The sequence below is a fragment of the Nomascus leucogenys genome, chromosome 14, assembly GCF_006542625.1.
Source record: "Nomascus leucogenys isolate Asia chromosome 14, Asia_NLE_v1, whole genome shotgun sequence".
NCBI lineage: Eukaryota > Metazoa > Chordata > Mammalia > Primates > Hylobatidae > Nomascus > Nomascus leucogenys.
The window spans coordinates 90434650-90451907 of NC_044394.1; the positions used below are offsets into that span (position 1 = coordinate 90434650).

The 17258-nt window shown below is 47.9% G+C and overlaps 1 protein-coding gene across 1 annotated transcript in view; it reads right to left on the reverse strand.

Moving 5' to 3' along the window:
• Positions 1 to 943: 943 nt before the first annotated feature.
• SRP68 (signal recognition particle 68) overlaps positions 944 to 17258 on the reverse strand; it is a 38974-nt gene continuing 22659 nt past the window's right edge. The window contains exons 9-16 of the mRNA XM_030827502.1: positions 16780 to 16878; positions 14257 to 14321; positions 7937 to 8093; positions 7191 to 7285; positions 5725 to 5854; positions 2744 to 2819; positions 2259 to 2314; positions 944 to 1773 (exon numbers count right to left, since the gene is read on the reverse strand). Coding sequence (XP_030683362.1) covers positions 1546 to 1773; positions 2259 to 2314; positions 2744 to 2819; positions 5725 to 5854; positions 7191 to 7285; positions 7937 to 8093; positions 14257 to 14321; positions 16780 to 16878 — 906 coding nt within the window. The 3' untranslated portion in view covers positions 944 to 1545. The remainder of the gene's footprint in view (positions 1774 to 2258; positions 2315 to 2743; positions 2820 to 5724; positions 5855 to 7190; positions 7286 to 7936; positions 8094 to 14256; positions 14322 to 16779; positions 16879 to 17258) is intronic.

A 17258-nucleotide genomic window follows, 5' to 3' on the forward strand; every position in this document is an offset into this window, starting at 1 on the left:
GAAATTTGGTTTAGGAGTCACGCAGCCAGAGGCCCAAGATTCTGAACCTTCCCAGTTGCTCCTAGGGATGACATCACTGTTGTAAAACCTAAGAATGGTGCTCGAGATATTTTTCAGACCCTGCACTTTATGGATAAGCTGGCACCATCCATCCAAACTGGCTCATCTGGTCTTGTGGCCCTCACCCAGGAAACCGACTCAGCACAAGAGGCCAGCTTCAACTCCCTATGACTTCATCTCCAACCTGACCAATCAGCACTCCCCACTTCCTGACCCCCTACCCACCAAATTATCCTTAAAATCCCCAGTCTCTGAATTTTCAGGGAGACCAATTTGAGTAGCAGACTCCAGTCTCCTGTTTAGCCGGCTCTGCGTGAATTAAACTCTCTATTGCAATTCCTGTGTTTCCATGAATCAGCTCCATCTGGGCAGTGGGCAAGAACCCTTGGGGGGTTACAATGCCACCCTCAAACAATGCTCTTGGATTTTTAACCAGTCAGCCTTTTCTTCAAGCCACCGGGTTTGCTCAAAAACTGAAAACATCTAAGCCAACATTTCTCGTGGTGAATTTTCTTTCCTATGTGACAGGTGAGTTTTGATTTCCAAAGGGAATCGTTAAGTGTCAGGTACACGTTTAAATCACTTTTATTCCTTGCTTTCTTACATTGTTTTTGTGACTTCTATTATTGATGTTATAATAGAAGTGAAAAGGGATGACTAAGAAAAAGCAGGGGGTAACGAAAGGGATTAAAATGTAATGGCATCTAAAAATTACACATTGGGAAGTCCTGAAAAACAGTGCGTCTAACGTGTATCTGGCATCAGCCTCACCTAGTTGCCGGTAAGTCAGGTTACACTTGACCTCACTGGCTTCACACAACCAGGCTCCCGAGGAGAGAACGGGGACTGGACATGAGGGAGGGCACATAAGAAATGGGCACAGTCTCTGTCATCTTTGCCTTTTAATATAAGATTTGGTTTCATCATTTCTGAGTAACATTGTTTCTTCTAAAAATAGAGCTCTCTGCTTGTCTGAAACTTCTTAGCGTTCACTGGGAAGTGAAGGGGAATAAGGCTGACCGTAATTCTGGGGTGACGTTGCCAGTTTCATAGTCATAGATAAACTTCTCAAGGGATCCTGGATGCTCACAGCAAGGATGAGTTCATTTCAAATCCATGGTACTGAAGAAGCATGACAAAGCGTTTCAAGGCCCCATCTGTGCCTGGTGTGGACTCCTGAACGCATTACTGACCAAAGGCAATCAATCACAGCTCACAGGGCACCAGACAGCAGCGGCCCCTCTCCCAGGAGGTACAGGAGACGGGATGAACCCGCACACATTTACCAGAAGACAACAAGGTGCTCTCCTAACACACTGCTTAAGAATGTGTACACACACGAGATGTAGGAATGCAGGGCCGAAGATGTTAAACTCTTGCCCTGGGCCAATGCAGACCTGGATTTAATATCATGGAACTTGCTGGGATTTTCTCACAATACAGATTAAGAGTCAGAATCTCCCCCGCCCCCGAGGAAGAGCCTGGTTAGCTCCTGAATCCAAAGATGCCCTTGATGTATCCAGTGAGGCCACTCTTGGTCTTCTGTTCCAACTTGTCCTCAAGGGGTGGGAAAGCCACATGGTTGAGGGCCAGGTCAAAGAACAAAGGCTTGCAGGGGATGGGCTGGAAGCCTGGTGGGAAGTGCACCAGGTTGGCTTGCTTGGTGACAAGGGAAGGGTCCAGGCAGAATGTCTCAAACCGTTCAACCAGAGGCTGGAAGTCAAATCAAAGGGACGTATGTAGCATCGGTCACAGAATACCCGTGGTGAACATTCCTGAGTGCTGACTGCCTGGTTCAGAGCTTTACAGGGGCCATCTCCCTCAATCACTCAATCCCGACAGCCTCCTACGAGGAGGGGCTACCACATCCCTGCCTTGTAGTCAAAGTCACTGAAACCCAGAGAGGCTGAGAGAGTGGCAGGCTAGGACTGGGGTGCAGGTCTGTTGGCCATGTTACGAGTTAGAGCTCTTACCCACGGGTGCTATTCTGCACAGCAACAGGTTCCTCAACCCTGTTCCCAGGGATGATCTGACATCTAGGAAGCTTTATGCAAGAAGCTTTGAGGTTGGGTAAGAGAAGAGAGGGAGGTAGGGGGTTTCCTTGGAAATTTGGGGTCCACTGCTCTATAATGGGCATGCATTCCTAGTTTGTTACTAATCTTGCTTCGTCTTCCTCAAAAACCACGGCCCAGACTTACCTTATTGTCCTTGACTTGGGAGGAGGAGGTCTCTGTTTGATGAGCGTCGTTTGCATCTGAAAGTTTCACAGGGATTCAGTAAGAACAAGGATTTATAATAGCACACTAATCACAAATAAGGCCTATCACACAGGTGGCCCCTACATCCCAAAAGCAAAAGGAGCCAGCATGTGGGGAAGCCAGTCCTGTCTCCTGCTGAGAAGTGGTGGAGATAAACAGATCAATCCCAGATCCAACGCCGTCGGCCCGGTGAAGCCAGCACAGTTGCATGAGGACAGTAACAGGGAGAAGGGCCAGCCTAACAGTGCATCTCAAAATGCTTCTACATGATCTGATGCCCAGCTGGCACAAGTAAAGGCCAAGAACATCTTACAGATGAACCAAGACAACCCTTTCAACCTTAAAACAGTAGTGTGGGGTGTGAGAGAGAAGGGGAGTGGCAGGAAGGGAAGTCTGGGGATACAAAGGCCAGGCAGGGGTCTCACCAAGGATGGCTGCAGCCTGCAGGGAGCACTTCTCCGACCGCACTTGAGTGATGAGCTCTTGCACGTCAGGCAGGTCCTGTAAGATTCAGAAAACGTGTCCTCCCGAGCCAGGGCCAGGTCAGAGAAGCACACCAAGCTAACCTGAGTTAAGCGACCCCACTGGTATTTTCACAGGACTTTAGACTTTCCTAACGGTTTTCCCTATTAGAACAAAACAAAACAAAAAACTAGCCTGTTTCAAATGGGAAAAGCTATGCCACGGCTTAAGTAATAATGCCTGGAAATAAAGATGTTAATATTAATAAATTTATCATACACTGAACAGTGCGCCAGGCATTGTTCTAAGCAGGTGACATAATCACTAGCTTAACCTTCTCAATAATCCTGAGGCAGTTTGCACTCCCATTTTACAGATGAGAAAATGGAAGCATGGAGAGGTGAAGCAATGTGCCAGCCATGCCCCCAAGTGGCAGTGGGCTGGGGTAAAGGGCTAGGCCAGCTGGCTAAAGGGCATAAGCCCTTGGTCGTTCCATCCCACTGCTTCAGTGAGGGTGATGAATCTTCCTGGCCTCGGTCTCTTGCTTGGCATATTGGGAATGACCCGAGAAGGTCTGGATGCCACAGAATCCTTCATGCCTCCATTCTTTGACACCTCCCCCACAAAACAATTCAGCACATGAAATCAGGTCCACACTGGTTTGCACTGCGTCCCAAGATGATATTCCACGGTGGTGCTGTTGCCATGCCCGTCACCCCCACCTGCCCACATCTCTCTGCTCTTTCCTAGCTTGGCCTTTGCTTGGGGTCTCTTTTACTTCTTCTGCATCCATGGGTGGGCTCCTGCATGCCAGTCTGTGGCTACAACAAAACTACAAGCTCTCTGAAGGCAGAGAGCTTCTTCTCTACCCCTCTGAGCTTGCACAGGATCCAGCAGCTCCTACGCTGGCGTGACTCCATCAACGACAGGAACCTTTGCTTGCTTTTCTTTTTTTTTTTTTTTTTGAGACGGAGTCTCGCTCTGTCGTTGCCCAGGCTGGAATGCAGTGGTGCGATCTTGGGTCACTGCAAGCTCCGCCTCCCGGGTTCACGCCATTCTCCTGCCTCAGCCTCCCGAGTAGGTGGGACCACAGGTGCTGCCACCATGCCCGGCTAATTTTTTTGTATTTTTGGTAGAGACGGGGTTTCACCATGTTAGCCAGGATGGTCTCGATCTCCTGACCTCGTGATCTGCCCGCCTCGGCCTCCCACAGTGCTGGGATTACAGGCGTGAGCCACGGTGCCCGGCCCCTGCTTGCTTTTCTAAATGGTCTCTACTTGTCAAATACACATGGATTCCTTAGACCAGCTGATGGTGCAGGAAGTTCTATATCATCACAGCAGGCCACAAGCTTCAGAAGCTAGTTATCCTTCAACAATGAGTAAAGCGCCGGGCGGGGTGGCTCACGCCTGTAATCCTGGCACTTTGGGAGGCTGAGGTCGGCGGATCAAGAGGCTTCATCAGTTCAAGTCAGGAGTTCAAGACCAGCCTGGCCAACATGGTGAAACCCTGTCTCTACTAAAAATACAAAAATTAGCCGGGCTTGGTGGCACACACCTGCAGTCCCAGCTACTTGGGAGGCTGAGATAGGACAATCACTTGAACCTGGGAGGCAGAGGTTGCAGTGAGCCAAGATCTTGCCATTACACTCTAGCCTGGGAGACAGAGACTCCATCTTAAAAAAAAAAAAAAAAGTAAAGCAAAGAAAGCCTTCCATGGCTATACTTTATTTATTTATTTTGAGATGGAGTCTTGCTCTCTCACTCAGGCTGCAGTGCAGTGGCTTGATCTTGGCTCGCTGCAACCTCCGCCTCCCAGGTTTAAGTGATTCTCCTGCCTCAGCTTCTCAAGTAGCTGGGATTACAGGTGTGCACCACCACACCTGGCTAATTTTTTTTATTTTTATAGAGAAAGGGTTTCGCCATGTTGCCCAGGCTGGTCTCGAACTCCTTACCTCAAGTGATCTGCCCACCTCAGCTTCCCAAACTGCTGGGATTACAGGCATGAGCCACTGCATCCAGCCCTGTGGCTGTACTTTACATCAAGCATTTCCTTAGCTTTAACGGATCCCCAAATGGCCTGGGGATCTTGTTAAAATGCAGATACTGGCCAGCATGATGGCTCATGCCTCCAGTCTCAAGGTTTTGGGAGGCAGAGGCGGGAGGACTGCTTGAGGCCAGGAGTTCACGACCAGCCTGGGCAACATAGTGAGACCTTCATCTCTACAAAAAAATAAAAATTGGCCTGGCATGGTGGCTCACGCCTGTAGTCCCAGCTACTCAGGAGGCTGAGGTGGGAGGGTCACTTGAGACCAGGAGTTCAAGGCTGCAGTGAACTATGATGGTGCCACTTGCATTCCAGCCTGGGTGACAGAGCGAGACCCTGTCTCAAGAAGGAAAGAAAGAAAAAAAACAAGCAGAAGGTTCCGGGTGGGAGCTGAGAGGCTGCATTCCTAGCCAGGCCCCCGCCACTGCTGCTGGTCTTGCACACGCCCTGCAGGACAGCTTCACCAGTGTTTCTCACTTTGCTGCATGTCAGAATCACTAAGCGGCCTTTCAAAGTCCCAATGCCCACTTCAGATCCCTCACACTGATTAGAACCACGATCTCTGGGGCTGCGACCCACACATCTATCTTGAAAAAAATCTTTCTAAGAGATTTCAATGTGCAGTCAAGTCTGAGAGCAGTACTTCAGGTTTTCCTGTGGTGGTTTTTGTTTCTTTTAAATCAGAAAAATGCCTTCCCTTCTTCATACCTAAATCCTCCTCAGGCCTGGAGCACAGCCATGAGTGACACAGCCTGCAGCTCCTGGGCAGTCAGGGCCACGCCAGGTCCCAGGGAAGAGCAGCCTGAGGTAGAGCCCAGCTGTTGTACCCTCACAGCTCCTCCACAGCCGACTCCATAACCTGCCAGGGCTTGCAAACAAGGAGAGGCCAACTTCTCACCTTTAGGCTGTTCTTGAAGGTGCCAGCATCAGAATTTACTTCATTTGCATATTTCAGGACTCTATCGTACAGGACAAGGGCTTCGCTCCACTTCTTCACCAGCACATAGGACTGGGCAATGAAAAAACACCTGATGGGGAGAGGAAAAGAGCCACAATATTCTAAAGCAGCAATTACCCAAGACCAAGGCTTTCCTTGCAGTCTAGGTGAAATTTCACATTTGGAAACAGGTTTCTTAACGTGGGATCACCGCATGGGAGCCCCCTTCATGGGAAGTGTTCAGATTTGTAGGCTGCCCTGCAGAGATGCTTCCCAGCAATCAGAGATGCCCAGGCAGGCCCAACACTGAGCCACGGCTTTTTACTGACTGGCTGACTCTGCAGAGGAGGAACAGTTCCCAAAAGGAGCATGGTGAGGCCAGGGACAGGAAGGAAGGAAGAACGCTACCCAGCTCAAACAGAAATCCCACCCCCATCCACACACCCAAGTCGCAATCATTCATCTCTGCTCATCACTTTCCAAAAACAAAACTCACAGAAGGTTCTTCCTGAGTCAAATTCCTCTCCTGGGCTCAGCAGAGCCTGAGCGCTGCTGGTCCCTGACAGGACAGAAGGGGCCATGGAGTAAAGGCGGGGCATGCTGGAGCGCCAGAGCACACTGGCGTGTGAGGGCCACAAGAGGAAAGGCAAGAATGCATGGGGCTCTGCCTTCCACCCTGGCTGGGCCCCATCGTGCTACCCAGCCCACTTCCAAGTTACAAATGACACAAGTCATTTAAGAAACTGAGTTTAGCTTTATCTCGAGTTAGTTCAAGTTCCTTGAACTGGCCACACTGGTTCTGCTAATTAACACCCTTTCAAGGCATGCCCCTTTTCCCCTGGGAGGGAGGAGGAAAGTAGAGGAAGACAAGTTTTTTTGTTTGTTTGTTTTTTGAGATGGAGTTTCGCTCTTGTCTCCCAGGCTGGAGTGCAATGGTGCGATCTTGGCTCACTGCAACCTCTGCCTCCCAGGTTCAAGCTATTCTCCTGCCTCAGCCTCCCGAGTAGCTGGGTTTACAGGCATGCACCACCATGCCTGGCTAATTTTGTATTTTTAATACAGATGGAGTTTCTCCATGTTGGTCAGGCTGGTCTCGAACTCCCGACCTCAGGTGATCCACCTGCCTCGGCCTCCCAAAGTTCTCGGATTACAAGCGTGAGCCACCGCGCCCAGTGAGGAAGCCAAGTTCAACGTGTGTGCTCCACTCCTCCAACCTGGCTAAAGGGCAGACATCATCACTGGCCACTACTGACCACAGCCTTTAGAAACTCCCCTTGAACATGCTGGGCTGACCTTCCTCTGATCACAGGCAAGGTAACCATACACTCAAGGCCAACGATCCCATCTGCTGTGGGCTGGGTCATGCTCCCAATGCTTATAGAACCTGGGAGGCAGAGGAAAACTCTGCCCATCCCATGGGACGTTACCTGTAAGCTTTGAACACCAGAGTCTTGAGGCCTATCTCTTTCTGGAAGGCTTTGTCTTCCTCTAAACCAGGAAGCTGGAGCAATTCCACCAGATTCTGTACAACAGATGCAACAAGAAAATTCATGAAGAGTAGATCTTAGGTTGAATTTTTGACAGAAGACCTTGTAAGAATGGACAAGGGTGAGGAAAAAAAAAGCCCGAGGTCAATACAATGGGGAAAAGCCTGTGAAGTGACCTGGCAGCAGCCATACTTGGTGTCACCCTCCATTCCCTTCTGATCTTGGAAACATATTTGCCCTTTACAACTCAACTCAGCTCACCCACCTTCAGAGAATTCTTGGCCCATCTTAGCTGGAAGGGATCTGTTCCAGCTCTGAGTTTTTATTTTGCTTAACATCTACTCAGATGCCTTGACTATGTGTGTCTCACCGTCCTACTGACTGACAAACTCCCTGGGGGCCGAGATGGCATGGACTCAGGTCTCAGATGCTCTATGGCACCTGGGAGTGTCTTACACAGGTGAAGTGCTCAGTGATGATCTGGGGTCACTATTCTCTACAGATCAGCATATCTGAGAGGTAGGGGCTCACAGACTGCGGAACTGGTGTAAGATCTTTGTCTTTTCCCAGCTACTAATAGGTCCTGCTTGTCACAGCCCTTCCATGATGCAAAGTTCAGTCATTTTGTGTCCGACACAGGCAAAGGAAAACGACAGGCCCTTGCCTTCCCGGTCCTCGAGGGTCACCTGTAAGATGATGTCATAGAGTCGGATCAGGTCCTGGGGCCGGGGTGAGTGCTTGCTGTCATCCTCTGTTTGCTGCTGCAGCAGAGCCCTCTGCAGACCTTTGGCCATGTTCTCATTACGCTTGATTGCCGTTGATAGCTTGATGTAAGTCAGGTAGCTGGAATGCACCACAAGTCAGCTCAAGTTATACTCAGAGAAGCGGAGGAACTGAGAGGACTGGACTAAGAGTTGGGGCTGACCCAGAGGAAGTGGGGGGCGGGTGGGGGCGTGGCCACAGCAGGGCCATTTGGCTTGGGCTTCAAGGGACCCTCCATTTGGCTACTATCCAGTGGCAAGTTTGCAGGGGACCCGTATGAGATCTTATCACAAAATTTGATTTTTAGCTTGATTTATACCTTCTGCATCCTTTTTCAAGAACCACACAGTGGAGGAAAAAAAAAAAAACCAAAAAGCAGAGAGTGGGATCCCAGCAACTCATGAGGCAGGAGATCACCTGAGCCTGGGTATTCAAGGCAGCAGTGAGCTACGATCACACCACTGCACTCCAGCCTGAGTAACAGAGCAAAACTTTGACTCTAAAAATTAAAAAAACAAAAAACAAAAACGGGGGGCCGGGGGCGGTGGCTCACGCCTGTAATCCCAGCACTGTGGGAGGCTGAGGCGGGCAGATCACAAAGTCAGGAGATTGAGACCACCCTGGCTAACACAGTGAAACCCCATCTCTATTAAAAATACAAAAAATTAGCTGGGCGTGGTGGTGGGTGCCTGTAGTCCCAGCTACTTGGGAGGCTGAGGCAGAAGAATGGTGTGAACCCGGGAGGCAGAGCTTGCAGTGAGCCAAGATTGCGCCACTGCACTCCAGCCTGGGCGACAGTGCAAGACTCCATCTCTAAATAAATAAACAAATAAATAAATAGGCCAGGCATGGTGGCTCATGCCTCTGGTCCCAGCTACTCAGGAGGCTGAGGTGGGAGGATCACCTGAGCCTGGGAGGCAAAGGTTGCAGTGAGCCAAGATTGCACCACTGCACTCCAGCCTGAGTGACAGAGTGAGACCTTGTCTCAAATAAAAGAAAAAAGAGAGGGGCCATGGATAGCAAGCCAGTTTCTGAAGCAAGGACTAGTTCCCTGACTAGCTCACACTACAAGAACAGCGTCCTCCCACTGCAGCTGCTCCTACTCATCTGAGGGCCTTCTCTGCTCAGAAAACACCAAGGTACAGTTGCTTGGGGTGGTTATGCATACTAACCATGTGCATAAACGGCAGAGACTATTTTAACTGTACCACCTGGCAAGTCCTTTTAATATTTGGGGCTAAAAACATGTTAACTGTTTAAACTCTATTAAAGTAGCCCTTCTGTCTCTAGAGCCCCATCCTACTCTGGCAGAAGACCGGAGGCCATAGCTCACAGAGGATACACAAGATGCTGTGGGCAGAGGACACCAGCACAGCTGAGGTCAGGGGCTCCAAAATGAGCATAAGATCCAGGGACTGTCAAGTTCTGAGCACTGACCCACTGGTCTCTTCTCTACTCAGCTTCCAGAACGACAGCAGCCTGGTATGTCCCAGAGATCTGAACAGCGCAATAGAAACCCTTCAAGATTCTGGAGTTGGAGTCCCTGGAGGAAGGGCAGAGCCAGACACCAAGATGAGCCTCATGCATGTATGCAGAGCTTGCATCTGACAAGCCACACCCTTCAACAGGAGTGGATGACCAAGGATGGCTCGACATTTAATTAAGGAAAGCCTCTACCAAGAAGGAAGAGGCCAGAACCAAGAGGGAAAAATAAGCAACCAGGAGAAACCACACTTTGCAGGGAGAAGAACTTCAAAAAATGGTTATTAGTAACCCCAGAAAGATAAGGGAAGGCTGTGCCGTTGTGAAATTAGAATAAGACACTGTATCTTTATTTATTTTATTTATTTATTTATTTATTTTTGAGACGGAGTCTCGCTATCGCCCAGGCTGGAGTGCAGTGGCGCAATCTCAGCTCACTGCAGGCTCCGCCCCCAGGGTTCACGCCATTCTCCTGCCTCAGCCTCCTGAGTAGCTGGGACTACAGGCGCCCACCACCACGCCCGGCTAATTTTTTGTATTTTTAGTAGAGACGGGGTTTCACTGTGTTAGCCAGGATGGTCTCGATCTCCTGACCTCGTGATCCTCCCGCCTCGGCCTCCCAAAGTGCTGGGATTACAGGCGTGACCCACCGCGCCCGGCTAGACATTGTATCTTTAAAAATAACATTCAGCTGGGCATAATAGCTCACGTCTATAATCCCAGCACTTTGGGAGGCTGAGCGGGGGTGGGGGTGGGGTGGGGGGGGTGGGGGGGTGTGGATTACTTGAAGTCAGGTCAAGGCCAGCCTGGCCAACATGGCAAAACCCCATCTCTACAAAAAAATACAAAAATTAGCCAGGCATGGTGGCATGCGCCTGTAATCCCAGCTACTAGGGAGGCTGATTCAGGAGAATGGCTTGAATCTGAGAGGCAGAGGTCGCAGTGAGCCAAGATCATGCCACCGCATTCCAGCCTGGGCAACAGAGCCAGACTCCATCTCAAAAAAAAAAAAAAAAAGCCAGGCGCAGTGGCTCACACCTGTAATCCCATCACTTTGGGAGGCTGAGGTGGGCAGATCACCTGAGGTCAGGAGTTCAAGACCAGCCTGGCCATCATGGTGAAACCCTGTCTCTACTAAAAATACAAAAATTAGCCAGGCGTGGTGGTGCACGCCTGTAATCCCAGCTACTCAGGAGGCTGAGACAGGAGAATTGCTTGAACCCAGGAGGCAGAGGCTATAGTGAGCTAACGCCACTGCACTCCAGCCTGGGTGACAAGAGTGAAACTCTCTCAAAAAACAAAAACAAAACAAAACATTCAGAGAACACAAAGGAGCTCTTAGATGGTGTCAGCAATGAGGTTAGGTGGGAGTCAAGAAGGTCAAGGCAGGAAGAAGCAGAGTGGAAGAGTGAGAAAGGGTTAACAGTGGAAAGGTAGAAAATGATAAAATCCCAAATCTACAAGTTATTTACAGATACTGAGGTAAATCCCATAGAAATGTGTTAAATGAATTAAAAGTGGATGCTTCTGAGAAACAGAAGGTCATGAGATGGATTTTCCTAAAAAGCTTTGCAGAAACCAGACTCAAAACAAATAAATATTATATACAAAATGATACGGGAATTTAGATAGAGCTTTCCAAAGTTTTACTGAAATATAAAAGCTGGGCCGGGCATGGGGCTCACGCCTGTAATCCCAACACTTTGGGAGGCCAAGGCAGGTGGATTGCTTGAGTCCAGGAGTTCAAGGCCAGCCTGAACATGCTGAAAATCTGTCTCTACAAAAAATACAAAAAGTTAGTTGGGCATAGTGGCACACAAAGTCCCAGCTACTTGGGAGGCTAAGGTGGGAGGACTGCTTGAGCCCAGAAGGTTGAGGCTGCAGTGAGCTATGACTGCACCACTGCACTCCAGCCTGGGACACAGAGCAAGATCCTGTCTCAAAAAAAAAAAAAAAAAGCAGCCTGATTCCTGATTCATCAGTTTACCCCAAAGCTGGCCTCTGACCTAACTGAAATCCATGGTGTGATACCAGCTATATCTTAAGTTGGGAACATGAATCCACGGGCAAGGGGGCTTCAAAGGCTTTCCTAAGCCTTGTTGAATGTTTCAAAGGGTCTTTTCAAAGGTTAGGAAGTTAGATTAACTCCTGATTCTTTGTGGCAGTTAACTACAAACATATCACTTAACCTCCTGGAACCTCACCTTTCTCATCAGGTTGTTGAAACAGACAGCATCTAAGGGCCATTCTTGCTGAGTCCTCTGGCAGGACATTTTGTGTGAATTTGACATTCACATAAAATAAAACTCCTAAGGTCAAGTTTAAGGGTAAAGAAGGGAGTTTTGGTGGTTTTGCTTTTATAGGAATCTGGAGAGGGGCAGGGGAATGGCTAAGGATATTGTCAGGCTCACCATATAAATTACAAGCAGTGACTAAGAAATCAAAATTTCAAGGTCAGATGGAAAAGAGAATCAGATGGGAAGTAGAGTTTTCCAAACTAACAATCTTCTCCCTGTACATTCCAAAAAAAAAGTCACTCTTCTTCTCTTCTGTAAAACAAAATGAATCATCTTTTTAAAAAATGAAACTTGCTGGGTGTGGTGGCTCACACCTGTAATCCCAGCACTCTAGGAGGCCGAGGCAGGCGGATCACGAGGTCAGGAGTTCAAGACCAGCCTGGCCAACATGGTGAAACCCCATCTCTACTAAAAATACAAAAAAAATTAGCTGAGCATAGTGGCGTGTGCCTGTAATCCCAGCTACTTGGGAGGCTGAGGCAGGAGAATTGCTTGAACCGGGACCCGGGATGCTGAGGTTGCCGTGAGCTGAGATCACACCACTGCATTCCAGAGCGGGCTATAGAGCGAGACTCCATTTCAAAAAAAAAAAAGAAACTTGACAAGGTGATTGTACTTTATGTATTCATTTCTGAGAAGGGTCTCACTCTGTTGTTCAGGCTGGAGTGGAGTAGCATGTTCATGGCTCATTGCAGCCTAGACCTTGTGGACTCCAGCAATTCTCCTGTCTCAGCCTCCCAAGTAGCTGCGACTACAGGCATGCACCACCATGCCTGGCTAATACAAATTTTTTTTGGCTGGGCATGGTGGCTCACACCTGTAACCCCAGCACTTTGGGAGGCTGAGGCGGGCATATCACTTGAGGTCAGGAGTTCAAGACCAGCCTGGCCAATATGGTGAAACCCCATCTCTACTAAAAATACAAAAAAAAGTAGCTGGGAGTGGTGATGGGGTTCCTGTAATCTCAGCTACTCGGGAGGGTGAGACACAAGAATTGCTTGAACCTGGGAGGCGGAAGTTGCAGTGAGCTGAGATTGCGCCACTGCACTCCAGCCTGGGCAATAGAGCGAGACTCAGTCCAAAAAAAAAAAATTTTTTTTTGCAGAGATGGGGTTTCACCTAGGCTGGTCTTGAATGCCTGAATTCCAGTAATCCACCTGCCTTGGCTACCTAAAGTACTGGGATGAGGTGACTTTAAAATGTATATGATGAAAGAGGAAAGGAACAAGAATAGTCAAGATACCCCCGAGGACAAACCTGGCGAGAAGAACTTGCTCTATCAGATGTTGAGATTGGCACAAAGTTATAACACACTGTGCTGGTCCAAGTACAGACAAATGAATCAATGGAGCAGGAGAGTCCAGAGAAAGAGCACACATGGAGAAAATGGGACACATGCCTGGCAGGGCTGGTGCTGCAGATCAGCGGGGAGAGGATAAAGTCGTCAATAAATCACACCAAAACAACCTACTATCTTTATGGAAGAAAGTGAAGCAGATCATTACCTTACACAAAAACCAACTCCAGATGGAGTTAAACTCGAGTTGAAATTAAACTTCCATGTGAAATGGACTTTAACACATTCAAAACACAGAGACCAACTTTCACAGTTTGGCACTGGGAAGGAGAGCAGTTAGCTCTAGGAGTGGAAGGAAATGCAAGGGATGCAGGGAGCTTCAAACACTGGTTGTGTTCTCGTTTTTGTTTTTTTGAGAATTTTGAGTCAGAGCTGTCTCAGGTTGGAATGCAGTGACATGATCGTGATGATGGCTGACCGCAGCCTTGACCTCCCTGGGCTCAGGGGATCCTCCCACCTGGGCCTCTGGAGTATCTGAGACCACAGGTGTGCACCATCACACCCAGCTAATTCAAACTCTTGGGCTCAAGCAATCCATTTGCCTCAGCCACCCAAAGTATTGGGATTATAGGCGTAAGCCACCATGCCTGGCTGTGTTCTAGTTAAGCTATGTAAAAATCTAATATGTAAATGTAGCATATATATTCATTTGATAAAATGGACATACATACATTAGCATTTTTATGCATTAAGAAATTATAAATGTAAGCCAGGTGCAGTGGTTCACGCCTATAATCCCAGCACTGTGGGAGGCTGAGATGGACAGATTGCTTGAGTCCAGGAGTTTGAGACCAGCCCGGGTAACATGGCAAAATCCCATCTCTACAAAACAAATACAAAATTAGCCGGGTGTAGTGGTGTGTGCCTGTAGTCCCAGCTACTCAGTGGGAGGCTGAGGTGAGAGGATTGATTGAGCCCAGGCCATTGAGGCTGCAGTGAGCTGAGATCACATCACTGCACTCCAGCCTGAGTGACAGAGCTAGATCCTGTCTCAAAAAAAAAAACAAAGAAATTATAAATGTAAATATACATAAATGTTACACATACTCTTTTGTTCAAATGATATTTTAACAATATTAAAAAGTAAAAAAATTAAAATAACCCTTACCTATGCAAGTATTGAAGATTAGACACCTTCCCCGGCTCTCCTTCAAGGATATAATCTCTCTGTTTCTGTAGAAAGTGAAAAAGGTAAAAAGTAAAGCAACTGATGCTCTCCGTCGCTCTGACCACCTCATGGAATGGTGGGGTCTCCAAAGTGCCCTGAACATAGACACAGACTCTAGTAAGACAGGAGTCCTCAAATATCAAAGATCTACTACTTGACATAATCTAGAACGACAGTGGCACTCAAGTTGCCACTGGCGTCTAAAAACTGACCTCAAATAAGAGAACTGAGAGTAACGGCCAGATGAGACCTCCTGTCCACTCCTCCCAGTGCCTAACCCCAAAGCATTAAAATCAGACATTCCACAGTCCACGGCTCTGTGTGAAGGTCTATGCCACAGATCCCAGTTCCATCCCTTGTGCTGTCAGTGTGCCTTTTGGGGCTGGCTGAATAACGTACCCCAGAGATGCCTATATGCTAGCCTCCATGCAATCTGTGAAGATGTTACCATGTACGGTAAAAGAGACTCTACAGATGTGATTAAGTTAAGGATCTCTGAATTATCTGGGTGGGCCCAATGTAATCCAAGGGTCCTGAGAAGAGGGAGGCAGATGGGTCAGAGATGGAGAAGATGAAGGAATGGAAGCAGAGAGGAGAGGAGCTGATCGCTCTGAAGCACAAACGGAGAGCCACAAGCCAAGGACTACAGGCAGCGCTAGAAGCCAGAAGATGCATTCTTGGGAATCCTGGAAAAGGATTCCCCTAGGGTTTCTAAAGGAACACAGCCCTGTGAACCCACTAGATTTCTGACCACTAGAAGCATAAGATAATACAAATGTATTATCTTAAACCATTAAGTTTGTGGTAATATGATCGCAGCAACAGGAAATGAATGCGCCTTTGCCGCACCACATTCCTTACATTCTGTGAGGTGTCTCCCAACTGCTATGCATTCAAGGTGAATGACAGTGACAGGGGCTGGGACTCTGTAGGCACCTGTTAAGTCGATGAAGGGAAGCACAATACATAAAGGCAGCCTAATGGGGCAAGGAAGCAGGTGACTCCTTAGAGAAAGCAGTGATTCAAAACAAAGTTTACACTCAAGGCTTTGTGGCAGATGCTGAAAAAAAAAAAAAGTTGCTAGGCAACGAAGTTATTGTTGTTTAATGGGTTCAGCGTTTCAGTTTTACAAAATGCAGAGAGTTCTGGAGATGGACTGGTGGTGATGGTTGTACATTATGAATGTATTTAATTACCACTGAACCGTACACTTAAAAATGGTTAAGGTTTTATGTTTAACGTTTTTTAACCATAATAAAAATAAGTTTTTATGAAAAGGTAATAATTAACTATCAAAACTTATAGCTGCAAGTATCAGATATTTAGAAACTGCAGAGATCTCTGTGGGCTAGGATGGTGCAGGCATATGCTTTTCAGAAATGTTAAGCTATGAGCTGGACCTTGAAAAACAGATGGGGTTTGGACAGGTGAAGAGGGGCAGGAAAGATTACCCAAGTGTGAGGAGGGAGGGGAATGAGAACAGTGTAACACAAGGGGTGGGAAAGGCATTACTGAGATGCCGGTAAGTGGAACAGCTTGAGGCAGAGGACTCAGAAGGATGCAGTGAAGTACAAGGCTGGGAACAGACTAGGGAAGGCTTGTACACCAGCTCAAGTCGGAACTGAGAGGCCAGTGGTCTCTAAGTAGGGCACATAAAACCCAGGGAGTCTGGGTATGAAAAGAAAATTAGAATTTCTATTTCTATTTATCTCATTCAAAAAAGCCCTTATTTTAATGCAGTTTATATATGACAAATTAGTCAAATAATAAGGCATATAATTTATAAATAAATGCATCAGTGGTGCAGGCTCAATGCTGCCTATGGGGTTTATCAGCATAGAAGTTTGGAGGCCATTGCTCAATCCCTAGAGGAAATCACTGGGCTTTTTAAAATTAGACAGGGAAACTAGATTTAGAAAGATTCCATTTGTACTTCGTGAAAGAAAGGCCTGGAGAAGGGAACTGAGACCAAGACAGAAGAAGCAATTAGGAGACCTTTGCGGTTGCCTAGGCACAAGAGAAAAGGCTAATAGAAACAGGCGAATCGACAATAGGCAAGAGGCCCTGCAAAGGGAGAAGAAAGTGGGCTCGGTGACAGGGACAAAAGAGACAAATAGATCTGAGGTTTTCAGCCTAGATGCCTGAATGAATCACAGGGATAGTGTTTTCAGAAAAAGGAGGCACTGGAGAAATCCACCTGGAGACAGAATTTGGGGCCACAGGCTTCACAGGCCATATAGGAAACCATTATGAGGAACAGGGAAGGGAGAAATTAATTTCTCAATGTGATGGCACCCAGAGGCCCTTGTTTGCTCCCTGACGACCACACCTCAAAAAAACAAAAACGAAACAGCGGCCAAGAGAGCAGTGCACTCAGAGCACTGGGGTCCACCTGAGAAGGGGACACAGGCTGACCTGGACCCCCACCCAGAGCAAGGGCCAGGGCTCGGCTGAGGGTCCTACCTGATCTGGCTTGAGCTCCTCCCGAACCACCTGGATGGCGTCCCGACATTCGCTGAGCATTGATTCAAACAGGCGCTCCTTAGTTTCTTCGCTTTCAGCCTAAACAAGGGCAGATCCAAGTAAGAGACTTTCCTTTGAGCAAACCATAGTCATCTAATGGGAGGAGAGCAAAATCATGCTTGGAGTCCCCCGACCACACACTCACTCACGCACTCCACACCAGACATCATTTTAATTATTACTGTTCTCTACCATATAATGGTTTCTTATAGCCTTAGTCATTATTCATATGGAAAGGGGAGTTATATTTTTAAAAGTAAACACGCTGAAAAAGCTGTCTGCATAACTGATCTGAGACTTAGCAAAGGCTTTACGTCTCTTCCCAGCACAGCTTCCTGCTACTTCCCTGCAGCGCTTCGCCCTCTGCTCAGGACCTGGCACCCCTTGAGGGGCCTTACAGACTGGACTTGGGGCACTCT